This window comes from Leptomonas pyrrhocoris (assembly GCF_001293395.1).
Source record: "Leptomonas pyrrhocoris isolate H10 chromosome Unknown, whole genome shotgun sequence".
Taxonomy (NCBI): Eukaryota; Euglenozoa; class Kinetoplastea; order Trypanosomatida; family Trypanosomatidae; genus Leptomonas; species Leptomonas pyrrhocoris.
Genome location: NW_015438358.1, coordinates 761519 through 780524, shown reverse-complemented (window position 1 = coordinate 780524; position 19006 = coordinate 761519). Strand labels below are relative to the sequence as shown.

The 19006-nt window shown below is 56.8% G+C and overlaps 8 protein-coding genes across 13 annotated transcripts; all 8 read left to right on the top strand.

Annotated features, from left to right (window-relative positions):
* Positions 1 to 100: 100 nt before the first annotated feature.
* ABB37_01304 (hypothetical protein) lies at positions 101 to 2655 on the top strand (the record flags this gene model as incomplete). 2 transcript variants are annotated; one of them, XM_015797751.1, is made up of 1 exon in its annotated part: positions 101 to 2655. In XM_015797751.1, the coding sequence occupies exon 1, from the start codon at positions 556 to 558 to the stop codon at positions 2653 to 2655; it is 2100 nt and encodes a 699-aa protein (XP_015663271.1). In that variant the 5' UTR covers positions 101 to 555. The 2 variants fall into 2 exon arrangements, with proteins under 2 accessions (XP_015663271.1, XP_015663270.1); XM_015797750.1 differs by having other exon boundaries at positions 198 to 2655.
* Positions 2656 to 3294: 639 nt separating this feature from the next.
* ABB37_01303 (hypothetical protein) lies at positions 3295 to 4422 on the top strand (the record flags this gene model as incomplete). The annotated part of the gene is made up of 1 exon (XM_015797749.1): positions 3295 to 4422. The coding sequence occupies exon 1, from the start codon at positions 3460 to 3462 to the stop codon at positions 4420 to 4422; it is 963 nt and encodes a 320-aa protein (XP_015663269.1). The 5' UTR covers positions 3295 to 3459.
* A 1256-nt stretch (positions 4423 to 5678) lies between these two features.
* On the top strand, positions 5679 to 7454 carry ABB37_01302 (hypothetical protein; the record flags this gene model as incomplete). 2 transcript variants are annotated; one of them, XM_015797748.1, is made up of 1 exon in its annotated part: positions 5679 to 7454. In XM_015797748.1, the coding sequence occupies exon 1, from the start codon at positions 5787 to 5789 to the stop codon at positions 7452 to 7454; it is 1668 nt and encodes a 555-aa protein (XP_015663268.1). In that variant the 5' UTR covers positions 5679 to 5786. The 2 variants fall into 2 exon arrangements, with proteins under 2 accessions (XP_015663268.1, XP_015663267.1); XM_015797747.1 differs by having other exon boundaries at positions 5705 to 7454.
* A 374-nt stretch (positions 7455 to 7828) lies between these two features.
* Positions 7829 to 9793, top strand: ABB37_01301 (aquaporin-like protein; the record flags this gene model as incomplete). The annotated part of the gene is made up of 1 exon (XM_015797746.1): positions 7829 to 9793. The coding sequence occupies exon 1, from the start codon at positions 7931 to 7933 to the stop codon at positions 9791 to 9793; it is 1863 nt and encodes a 620-aa protein (XP_015663266.1). The 5' UTR covers positions 7829 to 7930.
* A 599-nt stretch (positions 9794 to 10392) lies between these two features.
* Positions 10393 to 11811, top strand: ABB37_01300 (aquaporin-like protein; the record flags this gene model as incomplete). Of its 4 annotated transcripts, none has more annotated exons than XM_015797745.1 (1): positions 10393 to 11811. In XM_015797745.1, the coding sequence occupies exon 1, from the start codon at positions 10972 to 10974 to the stop codon at positions 11809 to 11811; it is 840 nt and encodes a 279-aa protein (XP_015663265.1). In that variant the 5' UTR covers positions 10393 to 10971. The 4 variants fall into 4 exon arrangements, with proteins under 4 accessions (XP_015663265.1, XP_015663264.1, XP_015663263.1 ...); XM_015797744.1 differs by having other exon boundaries at positions 10590 to 11811; XM_015797743.1 differs by having other exon boundaries at positions 10605 to 11811.
* A 617-nt stretch (positions 11812 to 12428) lies between these two features.
* ABB37_01299 (hypothetical protein) lies at positions 12429 to 15214 on the top strand (the record flags this gene model as incomplete). Its single annotated transcript, XM_015797741.1, has 1 exon — positions 12429 to 15214. The coding sequence occupies exon 1, from the start codon at positions 12773 to 12775 to the stop codon at positions 15212 to 15214; it is 2442 nt and encodes an 813-aa protein (XP_015663261.1). The 5' UTR covers positions 12429 to 12772.
* Positions 15215 to 15751: 537 nt separating this feature from the next.
* On the top strand, positions 15752 to 17038 carry ABB37_01298 (hypothetical protein; the record flags this gene model as incomplete). The annotated part of the gene is made up of 1 exon (XM_015797740.1): positions 15752 to 17038. The coding sequence occupies one exon, from the start codon at positions 15752 to 15754 to the stop codon at positions 17036 to 17038; it is 1287 nt and encodes a 428-aa protein (XP_015663260.1).
* A 503-nt stretch (positions 17039 to 17541) lies between these two features.
* Positions 17542 to 18740, top strand: ABB37_01297 (putative mitochondrial cytochrome-b5 reductase; the record flags this gene model as incomplete). Its single annotated transcript, XM_015797739.1, has 1 exon — positions 17542 to 18740. The coding sequence occupies exon 1, from the start codon at positions 17724 to 17726 to the stop codon at positions 18738 to 18740; it is 1017 nt and encodes a 338-aa protein (XP_015663259.1). The 5' UTR covers positions 17542 to 17723.
* Between the last annotated feature and the right edge of the window lie 266 nt (positions 18741 to 19006).

Here is a 19006-nt window from a genome sequence, read left to right as displayed (position 1 = left end):
CCTCTCTTCTTTTTATTACTATTTCCCACTCACCACCTACAAACCTCCCTTTTCTTTCCTCCTTGTGGTGACGCTTCCCGTGTCGTGGGCTTTGCCTCAAGGGTAGCAACACCGTTTAAAAAACTTCGTTGAGTGGTAGAATTGCCAGTTTTGGGCGCTTCATTGATGAAACACTGCCTTCCACTCCTCTGCGTGCAGTTTTCCTTTCTCCCCCCTCCTCCATTCTCACCGCTGTTGTTTTATCGGCGTATGTGCTGTGGGAAACGTTTTTCCTTCTTGTTGTTGCTACGGGAGTTTCCCATTCATTTGCACGCGAATTGCCTGGTGCCGCTGACGACTTGTTCATCCCTAACTGTTATACACACACACACACCCACTCGGAGCTGCCCACGCAGTTCGTTCTAACCGATATTGTTTTCTGACGGGGAAAAAGCGACAACACAAAATCCACCGCTTTTTGCACCTTCTAACATCGAACACTGCGTGTCTATCCTGGTGCTGTGGTTTTGAGTGTGTACGGACAACGGGCAGGCAACACGTTCCCTTTCTTCTCATATGCTATCCACCGATCATGGCTTCAGCACTTCGGTAAAGCGCAGTGGCCACGCTGCCTGTTGGTGTGCGGCCTTGGGCGGCATCGTGCAGTTCGGCGGCTGGCCTCCCAGCGAGCAGCTCAGCGACGTCGTCCGTCATGAGGGTTCGAACTGTCCGCTCTTTTACATGCCGGTGACCACCGTCGCACGACATCTGCACCGCGCCGATCAGCGGCGTCGCGTGGACAGCCTGGAGGCGGCACTGGCGCACCACCGTCAGTACCGCCTGCGGGAGCTTCTAAACTTGGCCTCCGATAGCACACCGGGAACACCACAGACGATTTCCGTGGAAGATGGATTGCCCGTGGTGGGCGAGGGAGTGGCTGCCACGGCGCCGTTGTCACCCCCGCCAAGTGCGCTTTCGATGACGACGGAGGAGGCGAGTGAGCGCGGTTTTGTCTACGACGAAGGCTACGTCAGCGACGTCGCCGAGAGCGAGGGCGACGCTTCTGAGAGCGTCTCGAGTGCTTTCTCTTCCACTGACAGCGCGCCCCACAGAATGCGTGACGCAGCGCACGATGCCGCCCCCGCACAGCCGACGCAGTCACCGCACCTCTCCGCACTCGAGGCCCCCGCACCTCCACCGAATGTGACCACCCCAACGATCACCGTGGAGCTGCTGCGGCAAGTGACCGAAGAAACGGAGGACCGACGAACCGATCGAGCCGCCGCCGCGTCCACCATCACCGCATCGCACGGTGGGACCACCCTCAGCCGCGGCACCCAGACTGGCCCCGCCATCTCCTCCACACTTCACAGTCTCGTCAAGAGCGGTCTCCCAGCGGTCAATCGCGAGGCCCCGCCGCGGCAGCGCGACACGCAGGAGGTATTAGGCAAGTACACGGTGCGGCCCTTACGCTGGCACCAAATTTGCCCCCCCGTCGCGCCCCGCACCCGTCACGGACACCACCTCGTCTCCTGCGGTGACCGCCTCTACGTGATTGGCGGCAGCTACTGGGCTCACGGCAACGCGCTGGCGTCGACAGACATGGTGTACGATACGCGGAAGAAGACGTGGCAGCAGGTGCCGTCTTTGTTTTCGCCGCGCTTTTGCGCCGCGCTGGCGAGGAGCAACGCGGTTCCCACCGCGAAGGGGGCGCTGGCTTCGACGGCCCCGACGGACGCATCGGGAGAGCCGCCGGTGTGCGAGGAGCAAGTTCTCTACTACTTTGGCGGCCTCAACTACTCCCGCGAGCTCACCAACACGCTTTACCGCTTGTGGCTTCCACAGGGGGCGCTCGAGGAGCTGCCGCAATACGGCGCGGCTCCACGGGAGCAGTTCAAGGGCATTCTGGTGTGCGACATACAGCGCGAGTGCAGCCCGGCGGAGCGCAAGCGGGGTGAGCGGGCGGTCGGGCACCTTTTCTACATGGATGGGATGCAGAACGGACGACCGATGGCGCCGTACCTGCGTGTGTACAACGTCGCCACGGGTATTTGGGTGCGCGTGTGTCCCTCGCCGGACCTCGTACGGAGCCAGGTCTCCTTGCTGCAGTACGAAGCCGTGGCGGACGGCAACACATACGCGGTGGAGACTGCCGCAGTCCGCCCGACGCGACTAAAAAGGTTTGAGGTGGTTGGTGGTATGCCGTCTCGCCGTGGCAAGCAGCGCCGCTCTGGCATGTGCTACTCCTTCGACGCGGCGCAGCAGCGGTTCGACTACTCACACGCGCTGCCCGTCCCGGGACTCACCGCGCACTGCACCATCCCGCTGCCCGCCCTGTCGGAGGAGGATGTGCACACCAATTCTGGCAACGCTACGGCAGCTGCCGAGGTGCATCTTCACCTCCTCGCGGACGGCGTCACCAGCGTTGCGGCGTACCGGGCGGCCCTGGCGTTGCTGCGTGAGAAGTACGGTGTGTGGTCGGTCTGCTGCGGCGGCAACGAAGACGGAAGCGATGCAGAGCAGAACAGCCTGGGTGTGCCGGTGGGCTGGCTCTACCTCTTTGCCCCTCGCACCATCCCGCTAAGTGAAGTCGCGCGAGTGCAGATCGACGGTCTACGCATTCCGATGACCGCACTCAGCGCGCAAAAAGATGAGCTGCTGGATGAGCTTTTCTGAAGCGCTTCCGGGTGTGTGTCTCTCTCCTCCTCCTCTTTCTCTCGCCTTCCTTTTTCGCACCTTGGCTTTCGGTTTTGAGGGCGTTTGACAGTTTGTGTGCGCGGTGCGCTTCACGGAGACAGCGCCGCGTTGTTGCTTGTACATTATTATTAGTACTATTATTACTTTTACTGTTTTCAGCGTACCTTTTGTTTTACATGGTGTCTCTGCATTTTCCACCACCGCGTGCCTCTCGCTCACTCAGCGGAGGATGCCACACTCAATGACCAAAATGGAAGAGACGAGAGAATCAAAGAGAAAAAGATCTCTGAAGGTGCCTTCTTTGTCCCTTGCAAACAGCGCAGGACAATCGACACAAGGCGTTGGGGTCATGCTTGGCAATGTCTCCACTGGTTCAAACATTTTTTTTTTTACACTAGAGAAAGGGAAAAGGAAGAATCAGCGACACAAAAAGGACTGCTTTCAACATCTCAGTCTGTGGCTGAGCCTGCACGGGAGGAAGTCGTACTTGTGAAGTTTCTTTCTCGCTTTTCATCATCTCAACGGTCCCACTTCACTGTCTCCCAGGCCTCCCCTTCCTCTGCCTCCCCTTTCTCTTTCTCTCTTCGCCTCTTACGTGAATGCCACTCCGAATCAATAGTTTTATCTGCGCTGCCTTTTTTTTTTTCTATTGGGAGCGTGACGCAAAGCAAGTGCAGTTACATTGCCTCCAATTAGACCGCTTCACAGCTGAGACTGCATCCATCGAACGTGCATTTTTCTTTTTTTTCTCTTCTCTTCTTTTCCTTTTCTCCTTTTTTTAGGATGATGCGCTCCGTCCTCTTCACGGTGAGCTTTGACGCTCTTGAGACGCTGATTCAGATCACCAACGGCGTCGGCTATCAATACCGCACCGCGTTTTCGACCTTCCTGAAGCAACGCGGCATCGATCTGGATGCCGCCTGTCCGAACGCGAGCTGCGACAATGTTAACGACGTGGCACTGAAGGCCATTCGAGACGAAATGAAAGTGGATCGCGCGACGTGGACGACGACCGATAATCCAAAGGAGCAGCCGATTGGTGGTGACTCGGACGAAACGTTGGTGAAGTTCTGGGGGAACGTCTTTGCCCGGACTTTCAAAAACCCCCTGCTCTACGAAGGGGCCTCCCCAGACGTGGCGGAGCAAATTACGTCTCTCTGGACCGCCGAGGCAGAGGCGATGCAAAAGTTTATGCACTACGTCATATTCGACCTTTTCAAGTCAACCAAGACTCAAAGCTGGCTGCCGGAGGGGCTGCGCACCTTACAGAGCTTACGGGCGTGGAATCTAACGCGTGTGCAGCTGGCACAGCAGAGCACGGCAAACGCGTCGGCGGCGTCCTCCTCTGCGCCGATGCTGATGCTCGCGGCACCACCTTTCGTCGTTTCAAACATGGACCCGCGTCTGCGAACCGTTTTCTCCCAGCTCGGTGCGTTCGCGCCTGGCGAGCACGGTGAGCCGCCGCTGCTGTCTCGAGTCATTGTGGCCCGCGACATCGGCCTCGCCAAGCCGTCCCCACTGGGGCTACTGACGGGTGTGCGTGATATTGCCGCGGCCCGTCGCGCGGAGGGCTGCCCGGGGGAGGTGGAAATGCGCTACCATGTTCACATTGGGGATGCGGAGGCTGATCGCATTGCGTGCGAGAAGGCGGGTTGCACGTACCTGCAGTGCGACCCAACGATCGGCGCCACGTGGGAGCAGCTGCGGTCGAAGCTGGAAGAAATTGAGTCGTCGCTTCGCAACTGACGTTGTGCGGCGAAGGAAGTTGCTCCTTCGCTGTACACGCACTATCGTACCCCTCTTTCTAACATGTCGTTTTTTTTTTCTTCAATATATATAATTTTCCTGTGCAGCGAATATCCTCTTTGGACGGTAACGGATGAACCCCCGACGCGCCCTCTATCCTTTTCTTTCCCCTTCTCATCTCTCGGTCAGTGGACGACCTGGCAAATGGAGGGGGAGGGGGACGCAGCACAGTAGGAGAGAACATCAAAAAAGAAAAGAAGAAGATGATGATTGATTTCACCCGTCTGTAAAAGGGCGTGTTAGTTTTCCCTACTTTGTAACGCCAACGACAACATCCAAAAATCATGAAAGTGTCACGAATGTCATCCGATATACCGAACAAAATGAAATCTCCCGACTGGCCGTTTGCGACGGCTCCTTGATGCATTGCCACTAATGATATTAAACATATATGACTGTTATGTAACGTCTGTTTTCCCCCCCTTCGCATGTATGATAGTTTCTCTTCGCATAAACGCACTTTCTGTTTTCATTCACCGAATGAAAACAGGAAGAGGGAGAGAAAGAGCGTGGCTGCGCCTTCTCCTAAGGAAAAGGACAAGCCACATGAATGCTTGAAAAGCACAATAGCCTCCGCAGGGACGGAGGCGGAGGGAGAGAGCGCTCTCACCGTACACGAGCGCGCAGCGTCACCCTGCAGTGCTCTGCTGCTCTTTTGGTTGGACGAGGGATGCGACTGTTATTGCCCCTCTTTGATTGTAAGGGGGGGGGGAGGAGCAAGAACGCATTCTTTGTCCCTTTTCTTTTCTCCCTCACTTTTATGATGGAACACAACGGAGTTCAGTAAAAGAATCGAGGGAAGTCAACGTGTTTTCCTTACTCAAGACGCTGGCGTTCGTTGTATTGTGCTGCGTCTTTTTTTATCGACTACTTCTAAACCAGCGTTCGATATTGTTTCTGAGTTTTCAAGCATCAAAGCACTCACGCGTGCCTAACAATAATAAAAGAGATATTTGAATTCAAGGAAAACACAAAATCCGTTAAAGCTACGCTGCTACATGCTAATAATTATCGCCAGGGCTCATAAGATACTCCCCACCCAATTCGACACAACGGTTCTTGTAGTTATGGATGTTCAACTCGCTCCGCACTCCTTCGTTGGACGCTGCTAGTATGTGTGGAGGTTGTGCAGCCATAGGCCGTCTACTGTATTTCTTTCATCTTTACCTCCTCTTCGTTTTCTCTTCTCTTAACCAGTTTCATTTTGTTGTACTCATTTCCAGAAATACACAACAGGCCGATCAAAACGACAAGAAAGGCGAGGAGACTCTCTCCATCAAGCACCTCCGTCACGGCACACTGCAATGATCCCGAGATACGACGGACTTGTCCCTGCCATTCGCGGCCCGGCGTCGTCGTCAACTCCGACCACGAATACCAAGAATACAATCCCCACCACGGTTGCGCGCTACGTGATGCACCCCGCGTCGACCTCAACAGCTGCTGCTCCTGGTAACACCGGTCGCGAAAACACCAGCGGTGAGCATGAGCGCCGGTTGTACACATTTTTGCCATCCGCCGACGTTTCTGCGCCGCCACGGCAGCTGCGTGTAGCCTCTTACTTCTTCGGCGACACCGATCCGTCGTCCTCCGCCGCGGCGAGTGGACTTGCAGCTGAGGAGGAAAGCAGCAGCAGCAGTGACGAGGATGGGGATGACGATGGCGCCGACGCAGAGGGAGAGCAGCAGCGGCAGCAAGTCCGAAGCGCCCCTCCGAATGCATCTGCCCCGGCTTCCAACACACACGCGTCGCACGGCAAGGAGCGCCGACGCCGCCGTCGCGGACGTGAGCCGATGCGACTGGAGTATCAAGGCATCATGGACGTGAAGCCCGTCACCGCAACGTCGGACCGGGTTGTCAAAATGGCCTCAACGCCCTCCGCTGTGTACAGGCATTTGACATGTGTGCTCATGGAGATGCCCACTGCATGGCGAGACACGCGCAGCGACGGCGCAGACGGCGCTGAAAATGGCGATGAAGCTCCGCGTGCGACGACCTCCTCGCGTTTGGTGCTCTCCACCGTTCTCGCGCGACCAATTTTACAGCTGTGGGGAGAGCGGAAGGAGGCGAGTGCGGCGGCCGACGGCATGCGCGATGGCACTGGTGCCGCGACGGGGATCTCTAAGAGCTGGTACTCAGAGCAGTCCACCCGCATCAGCAAAAAAGACTGGAAGACGATGGACGCGGCGGAGGCGGAGGCGCACAAACCGACAAATTGGTCAGACGACGACGGTGGCGCTGAGGAAGACGGCAGCGGCAGCGGTGGTGCGGAGACGGCGTTAGCGGCGCGGGATCGAAAGCGGGCGAAGGCGGAGGCGACCGGGCGAGCTGTGCGAGATTTTTTGGCTGGCACGAAGGAAGCACTGCGGCAGCAAAGTGGCGTGGGGGACACGGACCTTCTTCGACCAATGGCAACCACGGCGATGCCACCACCAGCATCGTCGCCGGCAGTGGCAGCCGCCAGTGGTGCCTCTATCATCACGGCGAAGGAATGGGCAAAGGATGAAAATACCAACCAATCTGTCGGTACGGTGAGACGAATCGTCAAAGCCGCGGCGACCCCATCGGACGCTTCAGCACCGCTGACTGCGACGACGGCAGTGAATCCGAAGACACCGGCTCCCGTCGCAACTGTCTCGATTCCTAGCAGCAACATCACTGATAGCAACACAGCCACAAGCAACGAACTGGAATCAAGCGACGCTTCGCTGGCGTTGCCGGTGCTCGCAGCGGCCGTACTTCGTGAAGTGCGGCTAACAGAAGCTCGTGAGACGGCCCCACTCATGGAACTGCAGAAGCGTATCCTCAAACAACTGCCCGACTTTACTGTGATGAGTCAAAAGATTAAAGCGCCGGAAACGAAGCAGGAGGCGGTGGAGTGGTTTCAGACGTGCCGGCAGGAGCTGCGCGTGTGGCTGCAGGGTCAGGGTCACGTGATCGCGTCTGACGGCACCGTGACGTTTGGAGGATAAGAGAGGGAGAGGAGGAAGGGAGGTGCGTGTGTGTGTGTGTGTGTGCTTGTGTGTGGAGCGGCAACGATCTGTCTCGATTACTCTCCCTCTCTCAGGCAGTTACTCATCGAAACATTTTTCTTACACTCTTAGTTGATAAGGCAAACGAGCACAACATATACATATCCATTTTCATGCTATTTCCTCTCTGCGCTTTTACTGGCGAGAAGCTGCTCTTCTTTTCACGACTTGTGCGTGTTTCAGTGCAATTATTTGTTTTCTCAGATCGCGAGGATCGCCGTCAGTGCTGCCTCCCTCGTCGTTTCGTCGTAAAGGCAGCAATTCGCAGTACGACACTCTCCCGTCTTTCTTGTCTCTCCATTTTCCTTTCCGAAGCGCTGCAGTTACTCGTTCGAGAAGCTTTCCCCGCCTCTCTTTTCGTTGGCAAACCCATCATTCTCGCTCTCTCTCGCTCTTTCTAGCGAAACACGTGGAGAATGAACGGATCCGTGCAGACAAACGGAGGTCCGCGCAGTGCTGCGGCTCACCCGCCGGCCACCGCTGCTCCCGCCTCCCCCTTCACGGTGCAGGCGCCCGTGTCGGGTGCTGCGGCGCATCGTGACGGCTCCCCGCTGCATGGACCAGAGGTCCCCGCGTTCTCCTCTTCTTCCGCGTCTCCGCGTCGCACCGGGGAGACAGCCTATGCTCCGTCTTCCACGTCGGCCCCCGGTGTCTCAACCGTCATCCACGTCCCGTTGGCCTTCTCCTCCGAGGCCACCGCTGGCGCAGCCCATGACGGCCCCATCGCTGCCACAGCTACCCAGTCGCCCTCGGCGTCCGCCCCTTTGGTTGGTGGGCTGTCGAAGCACTCCTCCTCCTTTCTCGCCACACCTTCCTTGACCATCGCCGCTTGGCGGGGGGCGGATCACCACAGCAGCGAGAGTAACGGTGGCTCAGGCTTCGGCCACGACCGCCACGCGTCGAAGGTGTTCGACCCGACCGAGGTGCCCGCGCTGCGGCACACCATGAAGGTCACCGTAACGCGTGACGGCAAGGCGGTGGAGGAGGCGCTGGACCCGTATGAGGTGGCCCGCCTCTACGGCCAGCAGCAGGCCGCCCTGCGCAGTCTGCAGAGCCGCTACGACTTCCTGGCGGTGCCGGACTGGGTGCGCGTGCACCCGCTGCTCGGCACCTACCTCGCGGAGCTTGTCGGCAGCTTCGCGTGGGTGCTCACACTCGCCCTGGTGAGTGTGCGCAATACAAGCATCTTCACCGTCGCCGACGACACGAACATGACGCCCATTCCAATTGGCTTCATGTTTACCACTATGATTTTCACGTTCGGCTACGTCTCGAACGCGCACCTCAACCCTGCCGTGTCGGTGGCCGTCTTCCTTATTCGCCAGATGGAGCTCTCGCAGTGCTTTGTCTATATCTTGTGTCAGCTGGGTGGCGCTTTCTTAGCGGGGGTGGTGGCGATGGTGATTCAGGGCAACTCCGGCATCTTCGTGCCGTCCGTCTCCGGCAGCTATATCACGTCGGGCATCTTCTCGGAGCTCATCTTCACCTTCGCGATTTGCTTAGTGGTGCTCAACATCGCCTACTCCCGGCAGTCCGGCAACTTCTTCTACGGTTTTGCCGTGGGCATGACCATCACCGCCGGCTCCGCCAGCGTTGGTCGCATCTCCGGTGGTGCCTTCAACCCGGCCGCCGCGACGGGTCTGCAGGTGGCGATTTGCATCGTGTCGAACTGCGACGAGCTCAAGTCCGTGTGGATTTACTGGGTGGCGCCTCTCATCGGTGCCGTCGCCGCATCGCTGCTCTTCTCACAAATGGTGCAGCCCACCGATACGCAGGTGCTGGAAGATAACAAGGTCTTTCAAGATGTGAAGCTGCTTCACAAGCAGCGCCAGACAACACAGCAGCAGACGGCGGCGACGGCAGCAGCGATGGGTCGTGGCGATGACGCAGACGACACGCACTCGGACACTTCGACGTCGTCTTCAGGACAGCCCGCCACGCCCACCTCGTCGACAAACTCCTCGGACTCCAACAGCTATCACGAAATGCACGTCGTTTCCCACACCCGGTCGCCACGAAGCAGACCTGCACTGACGCGCGAAGAGGCGGCGGAGGCGGCCGCGGAGGAGCACGAGGAGCACAATGTGACTGTCCCTACGCATACGCCCGCTCCGCCGACGAATGCGACTGCGGCTGCCTCGGCTGTCGACCCCTGGAAAGCTCCGGTAGTGACGAACAACTCGGATTTGGATAACTGGCGAAGGCGTCCGCCACCACGCCGAGACGATCACGACGGGGAGGCGATGCAGGCGGGGAGTGGCAGTACCAACTGGTTTTAATGAGTGCTCTCTCGCACGCACTCCATCCCACTGAAAACGGAGAAGAGGCGACACTTGCTTTCCTGGAGATCAACGGCTATCGAAGCGGCTGCGAGATGCCCGGCTCTTTTGGATAACGTATCGTTTGGGATCCGCATAGGATCTTGATAGTTTCTTTTATTATTCTTGCTTCGGTTGCGTAGCGCTGTTTTTCTGCTTTCTCTTGGTCTTCCTTTGCTTCCTCCGTTGTGCTCTGAATGCTGTTGTTGCTAGAGTCTCCTCACTTGGTGACGTGCTTTGTGAGCGTTGTTGTGCCATTGTATGTTGCTCAATACCGTTGCTTCATTTCCATTTTCTTCATATATTGTTATCTTCTATATCCAATGAATACACATATAATTCTTTGCTCAAGGAAACCCAAAAATAATGGTAGTAGAAAATGGTGTGTTAGCGAGTGTGTGCTGTAGCTGCTTCCTCCGCACGGTCAGCGTGAAGAACCGTAATTTGTAGAAGAAATAAAAAGCATTAATACACGAGTCGCCTTCGCTGCCACTTCTTTCTTTTTCCTTTTTCTTTGCGATGCCTTCTCCGTGTGAGAACGATTTTACGTTTCTCATTCAGGCTCAGCTCCTCTGACTCGTCATCAAAAAAGTGTTCGTTTGCACCATGACGCCGTGCATGGGGGTGCAGCAGTGTTCGGCGTGCTGCTCTGAAGCCGCGTTTCGTCAACTTCCTCTGTTTTCTCTTTTTGACAACAACATCAACAATTAACAATCAACAACAACAACACCCAAACACAACTATCGTATTTCACAAAGGGGCCACCATAGAAGAAGCGTCTTCATTTTTATCGTGTGTGCGTGCCGCTCACTACTCACTTTACGTTTGCTTCCTCATTTTTTTTCTTTGCTTTTTATATCCCCGGCTCACAGCAGAGAGATAATACTATAGAGTCCTTTCGCTGCCGCTTTGTTTGTGGATTCGTGACAGTTCCTCCCTCCTCCCCCCTTGCCGTTGCTTACAGCAGCTGTACGGCAAACACACGCTCGATCTCTTCTGCTCATTTGTACTTCTGCTGCTCTACTTGCTGAGTATTTGCCAAATAGGAGCTTTGTTAGACTCGTTCAACGTTTAGGAGAAGAACGAAGTCGAAAAGAGAAACGAACACGCACTGCTTAAAAAAAGAGAAGAATAGCGCGATGAGCGCGCAACAGCGAGACGCCGCCACGGACGCGGAGGAGCGTCCCTTCCTCGCACGTCAAATTCCCTTCCTACGCCTCAGTCGCTATCAGGCTAACTTTGTCTGCGAAGGCGTTGGCACGTTTGTGTTTCTCCTCACCATCTCTCTCGCCGAGATGAACTGCGGCATCCTCGCAATTGATGGGAAGGGCCACACACGCAACCTGGCCCCGATCGCCGAGGGCTTCATGCTCTGCGTGTTGGTTTTCATGTTTGGCTACATTTCAGGTGGCCACTTCAACCCGGCCGTCACGTTTGCCGTCGTCCTGATCCATGGATTGCGGCTGGAGGAGGCGATGTCGTACTGGGTAGCGCAGGTCGTTGGTGGCTTTATTGGGGCGGGGCTCGGCATCTTAATCAACGGCACCACGCGTCATTTACCGGCGCCGCAGGTGGTGCAGAACACGGCGGAGTACATCGTCAGCGCCTTCATCGCAGAGGCCGTTTTTACCCTCTTTCTGGTGACCGTGGTGCTGCACGTCGCCTACTCGCAGCAGCGCAACAACCACTACTACGGACTAGCGATCGGGATGTGTTTGCTGGCTTCGCAGTACGCCGTCGGTGGTGTCTCGGGCGGCGCCTTCAACCCGGCAGTGGCGACAGGGCTGCAATTAACGAAGTTCATCGCGGCGGGCTATGCGACGCAGCTCATGTACCTTTGGCTGTACTGGGCCGCTCCTGCGTTGGGGGCCGTGGGTGCGGCGTTCCTCTTTCAACTTACCCACCCCGTCCCGAAGGATGACGCCGAGGAAGCGCAGCAGCAACGAGTGGTGAAGGACCTCTACTCGAACATGAACTAACCGTGGGGCGGACAGTTGTGGTGAAAAAGAGAAGGTATACACGGGGCAGAGGTGAAGCGTGCGGAAGCACGCAACGTCAACAACGCACGCATTCGCTTTTTCTTTATCTCTTTTTTCATTTTTCATGTTTACGCTCGCCTCTCTGGTCTATGGCACTTAACTCTAGCCGCAATTGAAATGTGATGGAGGCGGTAGATTTTGTGGACATTTTTCTTTGACGTCTTCGAGGTTTTATTGCTTTGCTGATTGGTGAAGTATTCTATTACCGAATTGCGTCTCAGAAAAAGCATTTCGCATTGATTCAAATGGTGTTTACTCCTGCTAGTTCTTTGAGTGACTTTTGACATCATGAAGAGCAAGCGTTTACACGCTGAGTATCATTGCTGGCGTTCGCCAGTGGCAGCTGCGATCAGCCTTTTAGAACGCAACACTAATGCAGTGACTCTCTCGTAGTAAACTACCACAGATGCTACCGCCTTTCTTTGGCCACCCACATTGTGATGCGCTGTGTGAGAAAACGGAGGAGCGCCTAGCTCGAACGCTGAACGTGTCTCTGCAACTTCTCTTGTGTTTTTCTATTTTGCCTTTCCTCCCGCCTTTCCTCTCTATTTGATGAAGTACACTTCGCGACAGCAGCTTTGGACGCTCATCTTGCCTGCACTCGGGTCTGCATGACGTGCTGCCGGCTAATTTGAGGAAGTGCATTTCGGTACAAGGTGAAGCGAGCGCTCAAGAAACCTACGAGAGGCCGCGCGCGCTGCCTTCTGTCCAGCCTACTACTCAGCTTCATCGCTTTTTTAAAAAACAACTGTTTTTGTTACACAGCTACAACTTACACTTATGAAAGCACCTTTCTTTTACTGGCTTTGGTTACAGTTCACCTAGTCATACATTTCCTCCGCGGAGCACGAACGTCCTCTTTTTGTTTTCTTTATCGCACGCAACTTCCACTCTTTTAAATATGAATTGCTATGAAAGGAACTCCGCTTCGATTCCGTCGTCTTCGAACCGCTCCCGAGACCGGGACGAGTTGAGGTCGTCCAAAGTGCCGGTAACACAAATCGGTGCTGACTCTCCTTTCATCCACAGCGTTGACGCGCATCCCTCGTCGAGGCTGCCCTCGCTGCGGCACACCACTGCACCGTCATCGTACGGCCTTGTAGGGTACTTCCAAGGGCTTGCCGCAGGCGACGATCTGGGGGACCTCATCCGTGGTCTGCGTCGCTCCATCTGGAGCTGTTATCAGGAGTGCCTTTGCAAGACCAAAACCTCTTCTTCTTCTTCCGTGGTGAACCCCACAGGTGCGGAGACGGACGGTGCTGCTGCTGCTGCTGTTGAGGCCAACATACCGGCACCGGCGGCGCCGCATCGCTTGCCAGCTGGCACCCTGTCCGCCTCTCAGCGGCGCGAGTATTGGTCCGCCACTCGAACTGCGTTTCTCTTTTCCGCGGAGAGCCCCTCCGCAGCGGAGGAGGCCACCAAGCTCCACTGCTCCCCCGTCACACGATCGCTGCTGTACCCGTACTGTTATTCTGTGGGAGAAGCGGGCGCCCCAGATGCGGCTGCTCTGCCGCTTGGCAGAGTGCTGCGAAGCGGGGACATGAAAATGATTTGGAGTGACGCACGCATGGCGGAGCTCGCGAGGGAGGAGGTTCGGCGCAACCCTCGCGATGGCTGGCAACAGGCGCTGCGCCTTCTTCATCAAGTCTCCCCGACGCCCCTCACCTGCGCGGTGGAGTTGGAGCTGTACCGGCAGACCGACGGGCAGCACTGGGTGGAGGCCTTGCGCTCTTTGTGGTGCATCCCACCAGCGCAGTGGACCGAGATGGACGTTGGCGCTGCACTGCGCTCGCTGTACCACGCCGGACGGCGCGCACGACGTGCAAAACCTCCTGCAACGCAGAGCTCGATATCCTCTTCTCTTCCCTCCCCTGCGTCCACGTCGTCGTTTGAGAGCGATCTTTTCGGCTCCGACGGCGGTGCTGCAGATACCGCTTGCGACGGCACAAGCGACGAGTCCACCGAGGTGTTTCTCGCTCGTCTCATCGCTCAAGCACTCCGGATTCACCGCGCCGTCGAGGAGACCGGCGCCCTGCAGTGGAGCACGCCCTCTGCGTTTAACGACACCCTCGGGCTATTCGCGCTAGATCCCACCGCGTGGCGGGAGGCGTGTCTGTTGCTGGATAAGCTGATTGCCGCGCGAGGGTGCACGATGGAGGAGGCGGCGCCTTCCCCAGCCGCAGCATCCATTCCGCCTAATGTGAGCAACACAGCGGACCCACAACGCGCATCTCAGGGCATTCTGTCCACGCAGGCCAGCGCAGCGCTCTATCAACACATGCGACCCAACCCCGTCACGATCCATCAGACCTGCCGCGTTTTTCAACAGCACTGGGACGTTGGGCTGCAGTATGTGCAACGGCTGCAACGTGTAGCGGGCGATGCACTCCACCTGTGTACCGACATCGTCGCGACGGAGGATGTGCTGCGGCTGTGCATTGCAGGGCAGCGATGGCAGGAAGCGTTGAGGCTGGTCGTGAGCTATGAGGCTGCGGTACGGGATCAGCATACGGCTAACGATTCGAGCAGCCTCTCCACTTGCTCTTCGTCGTCATCGTCGCCTTCAACGTTTTCGCGGCCTCGTGGTGTCTCAGCAGAATTGATGAGTGCTCGACAGCACTTCCGGCCGGATGTGTTTGTGCAGCTCGTGCGTCTGCTCGGCTCCGTTCCCGAGTGCCGACCGGTTGCTTATGCACTGGTGCGGCGCCACGATACAAGGGTGTCGTCTCCGCGCGCTTCTCTATCACCAATGCAAACCGACGTGCCACCCCTCGCATCGACACTGCCTCGGGTGGACTTGAGCAGATCGAAGCTGTACAACGACGATACGCTCTCTCGGGCGTACAACTGCTTGCTGCAAGGGAGCGCCACTCTCCACGCGGCGGACGCTCTTGTAAAAGAACTGAACCAACTCTACGGCGCGGATGTGAGTACACCGAGTTCTTCTGCTTTGCCGTTGTCGGTGGTAAGCGACTTCGATGCCAAAATCGCTGGACTAGAGACGGAGTCAGTGGCGCACATTGCGTACTTGTGCTGTACCGCCGGCAACTGGCAACGGGCGTTGCACCACACCAACGCGCTGTTGCACTCTCCACGCTACAGGGCGACCTTCATCCCTACGGCGCGGCTGCACGACGCCGTTCAATACGCGTTGGAGCAGGCGCCACCGCCTGGCCCGTCGTGGGAGCTGTCGATGAAACTCTTTACGGATATGATGGATCGCAATGTACCCATCTCGGAGGTGTCGTTTCAATCGGTGGTGAAGCGCTGCTTTGCTGGCGGGGCGCCGGAGCAAGCGCAGAGGGTTTTCCAAATGGTGATGAGGCGAGGCGTGCGGTCGTGACGCGTCTTTTTCTTTTTGCTTTGCCTCTGTATGTGTGCGTGTGTGTCTGGGGGACCGGAGAGGGAAAAGCTAGAAAAAACGGTGCTGAGGCGCTTCACTTCTTCACAGACGTGTTGGAACAGAAACGCAGCTATCCGCCGAAACCGTGTTGTTTGCTCTCTGTGTGTGTGTTTGACTACCGCGTCAGCAGTGGAAACGTTGTCATGCAAAAACAACGTAAAAAGTGCCTGTGTTTTTTTGTTCTGGACGGTATCGCAGAAACGCTGTTCTGGTTTTCAAGAAACAACAACAAAAACAACAACTGATACCAGACTCAGTATCTTCTTGCACTGTTGCCAATGAACACAAAGTGGTTTCCCAGCAGCACAGCTTATGTACGTTGCTGTTCAAATATCTTTTGTTTGAGTGTTTCCCATTTATACCGCTCTACCTGCTCCTCTCTGCCTTTGTTGTTTTGACGCAACCAAACAAACAAAAACGCCTGAAAAGTGTGCTCATTATTATTTGATTTGAGAAATTGAATGTGATCTACAGAAAATGGCAACAAACCTATTCGGCACATTCGGCGCGAATGCTGGAGCATCTCTAACTGGACCTGCCGCTGGTGGCTTTGGTGGTGCCACGGCACCCGCGCCTGCCACTGGTGGCTTCGGTGCCGCCACGGCACCCGCGCCTGCTGCCGGTGGCTTCGGTGCCGCCACGGCCCCTGCGCCTGCCGCTGGTGGCTTTGGTGGTGCCACGGCACCCGCGCCTGCCACTGGTGGCTTTGGTGCCGCCACGGCACCCGCGCCTGCTGCCGGTGGCTTCGGTGGTGCCACGGCACCCGCGCCTGCCGCTGGTGGCTTTGGTGGTGCCACGGCACCCGCGCCTGCCACTGGTGGCTTCGGTGCCGCCACGGCCCCTGCGCCTGCCGCTGGTGGCTTTGGTGGTGCCACGGCACCCGCGCCTGCCACTGGTGGCTTCGGTGCCGCCACGGCACCCGCGCCTGCTGCCGGTGGCTTCGGTGCCGCCACGGCCCCTGCGCCTGCCGCTGGTGGCTTTGGTGGTGCCACGGCACCCGCGCCTGCTGCCGGTGGCTTCGGTGCCGCCACGGTCCCTGCGTCTGCCGCTGGTGGCTTTGGTGGTGCCACGGCACCCGCGCCTGCTGCCGGTGGCTTCGGTGCCGCCACGGCACCCGCCCCCGCTGACGGAGTCAAGGCGCTTTCTGCTACAACGGCGGCGCAGTCCTCGTCATCTGCTGCGTCTCCCTCTCAGGAATTTGCGGGTAAGAATCTCAGTGCGGTACTGCGCAAACTGGACACGTGCGTTGGCACCGATCAGCGCCACTTTGCGGCGTTGGCCCAGCACGTGGTGGCCCGAGATCGGCAGATTATGGCGCGTGGTCGTGAGCTGATGGAGGTGCAGTCGGTCGTCAAGGACGCCCTGACGGCGGCGAAGAGTGCGGAAGCGACGCTGAATGAGTGCAAGCAGCGCCAGGCCGCCCTCTCCGACTACTTGCAGGCACTAGAGGACAAGGTTCAGCCGTATTACAAACAGTGGGAAGACCAGCAGCAGCAGCAACACGAAGATCGTGGGGTGGACCAGCAACGCGTCATTGCCTACGACAACGTTATGGCGCTCCTCGAGGAGGTACAAGGCGTGGAGGAGAAAGTGAATCGTGCGGTTCGGCAGCACAATCGCGCACGAACGGAGCTGCTGGATCTTAGCGAGGTGGAAGGGATGATGCGGATGATTGATGGGCAGCTGCTGGCGCTGCAATGTTGCGCCACACAAGCGACCGCGTTAGAGCTGGAGCTAGATCGACTTCTTGGAAAAGAAGCGTAATGGAGCGAAAGGAACAAGGACAAGGCTTTTGAGTTCGATCTCTCTGTTTTGTTTCCTCTTCGTTTCGCAGCTGCATTTGTGTGCACCGCCCGGTAGACCATAAAACGAGAAAGTCCATAAGAAGAGAAGAGAAGAAAATGACTGCGAATTGTTGCAGAAGCCAGAAAAACGCCCCTTTCCTCAACAGTAGGAGGCGGTGGTCACGTTTGCGAATTCCGTAGCCACACATTCCCCCTCCCCCTCATGGATCAGGTTTTGTCCTCGTGCGTGCTCATTTACGTGCACCAGGTTAGGACTAAAGAACGTCAAAATGGAGGGTTTCTTTCTTCTCTCGTTCATTGAAGAGTTGAGACGCATTTGTCACTGCTCAAGAGGAACAACACGCTGCGGAAAGAAAAGTTTTTTAGTTCTCGTTTCCCAGTTCATCTTCGTCACCCCTCTCCTCTTTTTTTCATTTCTTCGGGTTTGCGTCTTGTACCGCTGCGGTTCTCACCGTTGCCACAGCTTCAACTTCTTTTTCAGATCTTCCTTTCTTCTCTCTTAGCAGTCCAGTGTTATTATTATTTTTGTTTTTCTTGGCTGTGCGTGTTCCCTTTCTTCTTTTCGTTTTTCTTTACCTATATTGCTTTAGCGGTTTACCGAGGCAGGAAAGTAGAAAGTAGAAAACCGGCACTTGCCCATCACCATGGTAAAGTTTCTCACCTTCGGCGCCGCCGCCGCCATCGGCGCCGCCTTCCATTCCTACACCTCCGCCCAGCGCACGGCCGCGCAGTGCGCCGCGAACAAGGAGGTCTTCACCACCAAGTTCCAGCCGTTTGTGCTGGGCGAGGTGCTGAACCTGGCCGAGGACGTCGCGATCTTCCGCTTCCTGCTGAACGACCCGAAGGACACCTTCAACCTGGTTCCGTGCAGTACGCTGCAGGCGCACTTCAAGGAAGGCAGCAACATGGTCGATAAGCCGATGCGCTTTTATACGCCCATCACGCCGAACGGCACGAAGGGCTACTTCGATCTGCTCATCAAGAAGCAGCGCCCCGGCCGCTTTACCGAGCACATGTTCGGCATGGACGTCGGTGATAGCCTGTTGTTCCGCGTGGTGCAGTACAAGCTGTCCTACAAGAAGAACCGCTGGTCTGACGTGGGCATGATCTGCGGCGGCACCGGTATCTGCCCGATCCTGCAGTTTATGAATGCATCCCTCGACACGCCGGGTGACACAACCCGGCTGAACATGCTGTTCGCCAACCGCTCCGAGAACAAGATCCTGCTGAAAGGCATGCTGGACGAGAAGACGAGGGAGCACCGCGACCGCCTGCAGGTCTTCTACTCTGTCGACAAGTTCGACGATCCGAACATGATTGCAAACCCGACCTACACGAAGGGCGCGCCGCTGAAGATCGACGTGGCCTCCCAGCCAGACACGAGCCCGGACGGCAAGAAGTACTTCCACGGCTTCGAGGGCCACATCGACATTCCGATGCTGCAGGCCACGATGCCGAAGCCGTCGGACTCGACGCTCATGCTCGTGTGCGGCCCGGACGGGATGATGGTGAAGGTGGTCGGTTCCGCGCCGATGGTGCTGCGTGCGATGTCGGGCGGCCTGGCCTACCAGCCCTCCGGTGCAGTGCTGAACAACGCCGCGGACGTCGCCGGCTACCTGGGTGATTTGGGCTACACGAAGGAGATGGTCTACCGATTCTAAGCAGGTCGACTGCGGCATAGATGAGGGCTAAACACAACAACAAGGCAGTCACTATTATTATTATTATTATTATTATTATTATTATTATTATTATTGTTATTTTTTAAGTTGTGGATAGCTAACAAAGACGAAACCGCCCCTCCCCTCCAAAAAACGCCGTCTTCATTTGCAGCGCTTCGCTTCTACTTAACTTACCGATTTTACACTTTTCAGATTTTTGTGGGTGTGCTCGCTCTCCTTCTCTAGTGTCGCCAATTTATATGCAT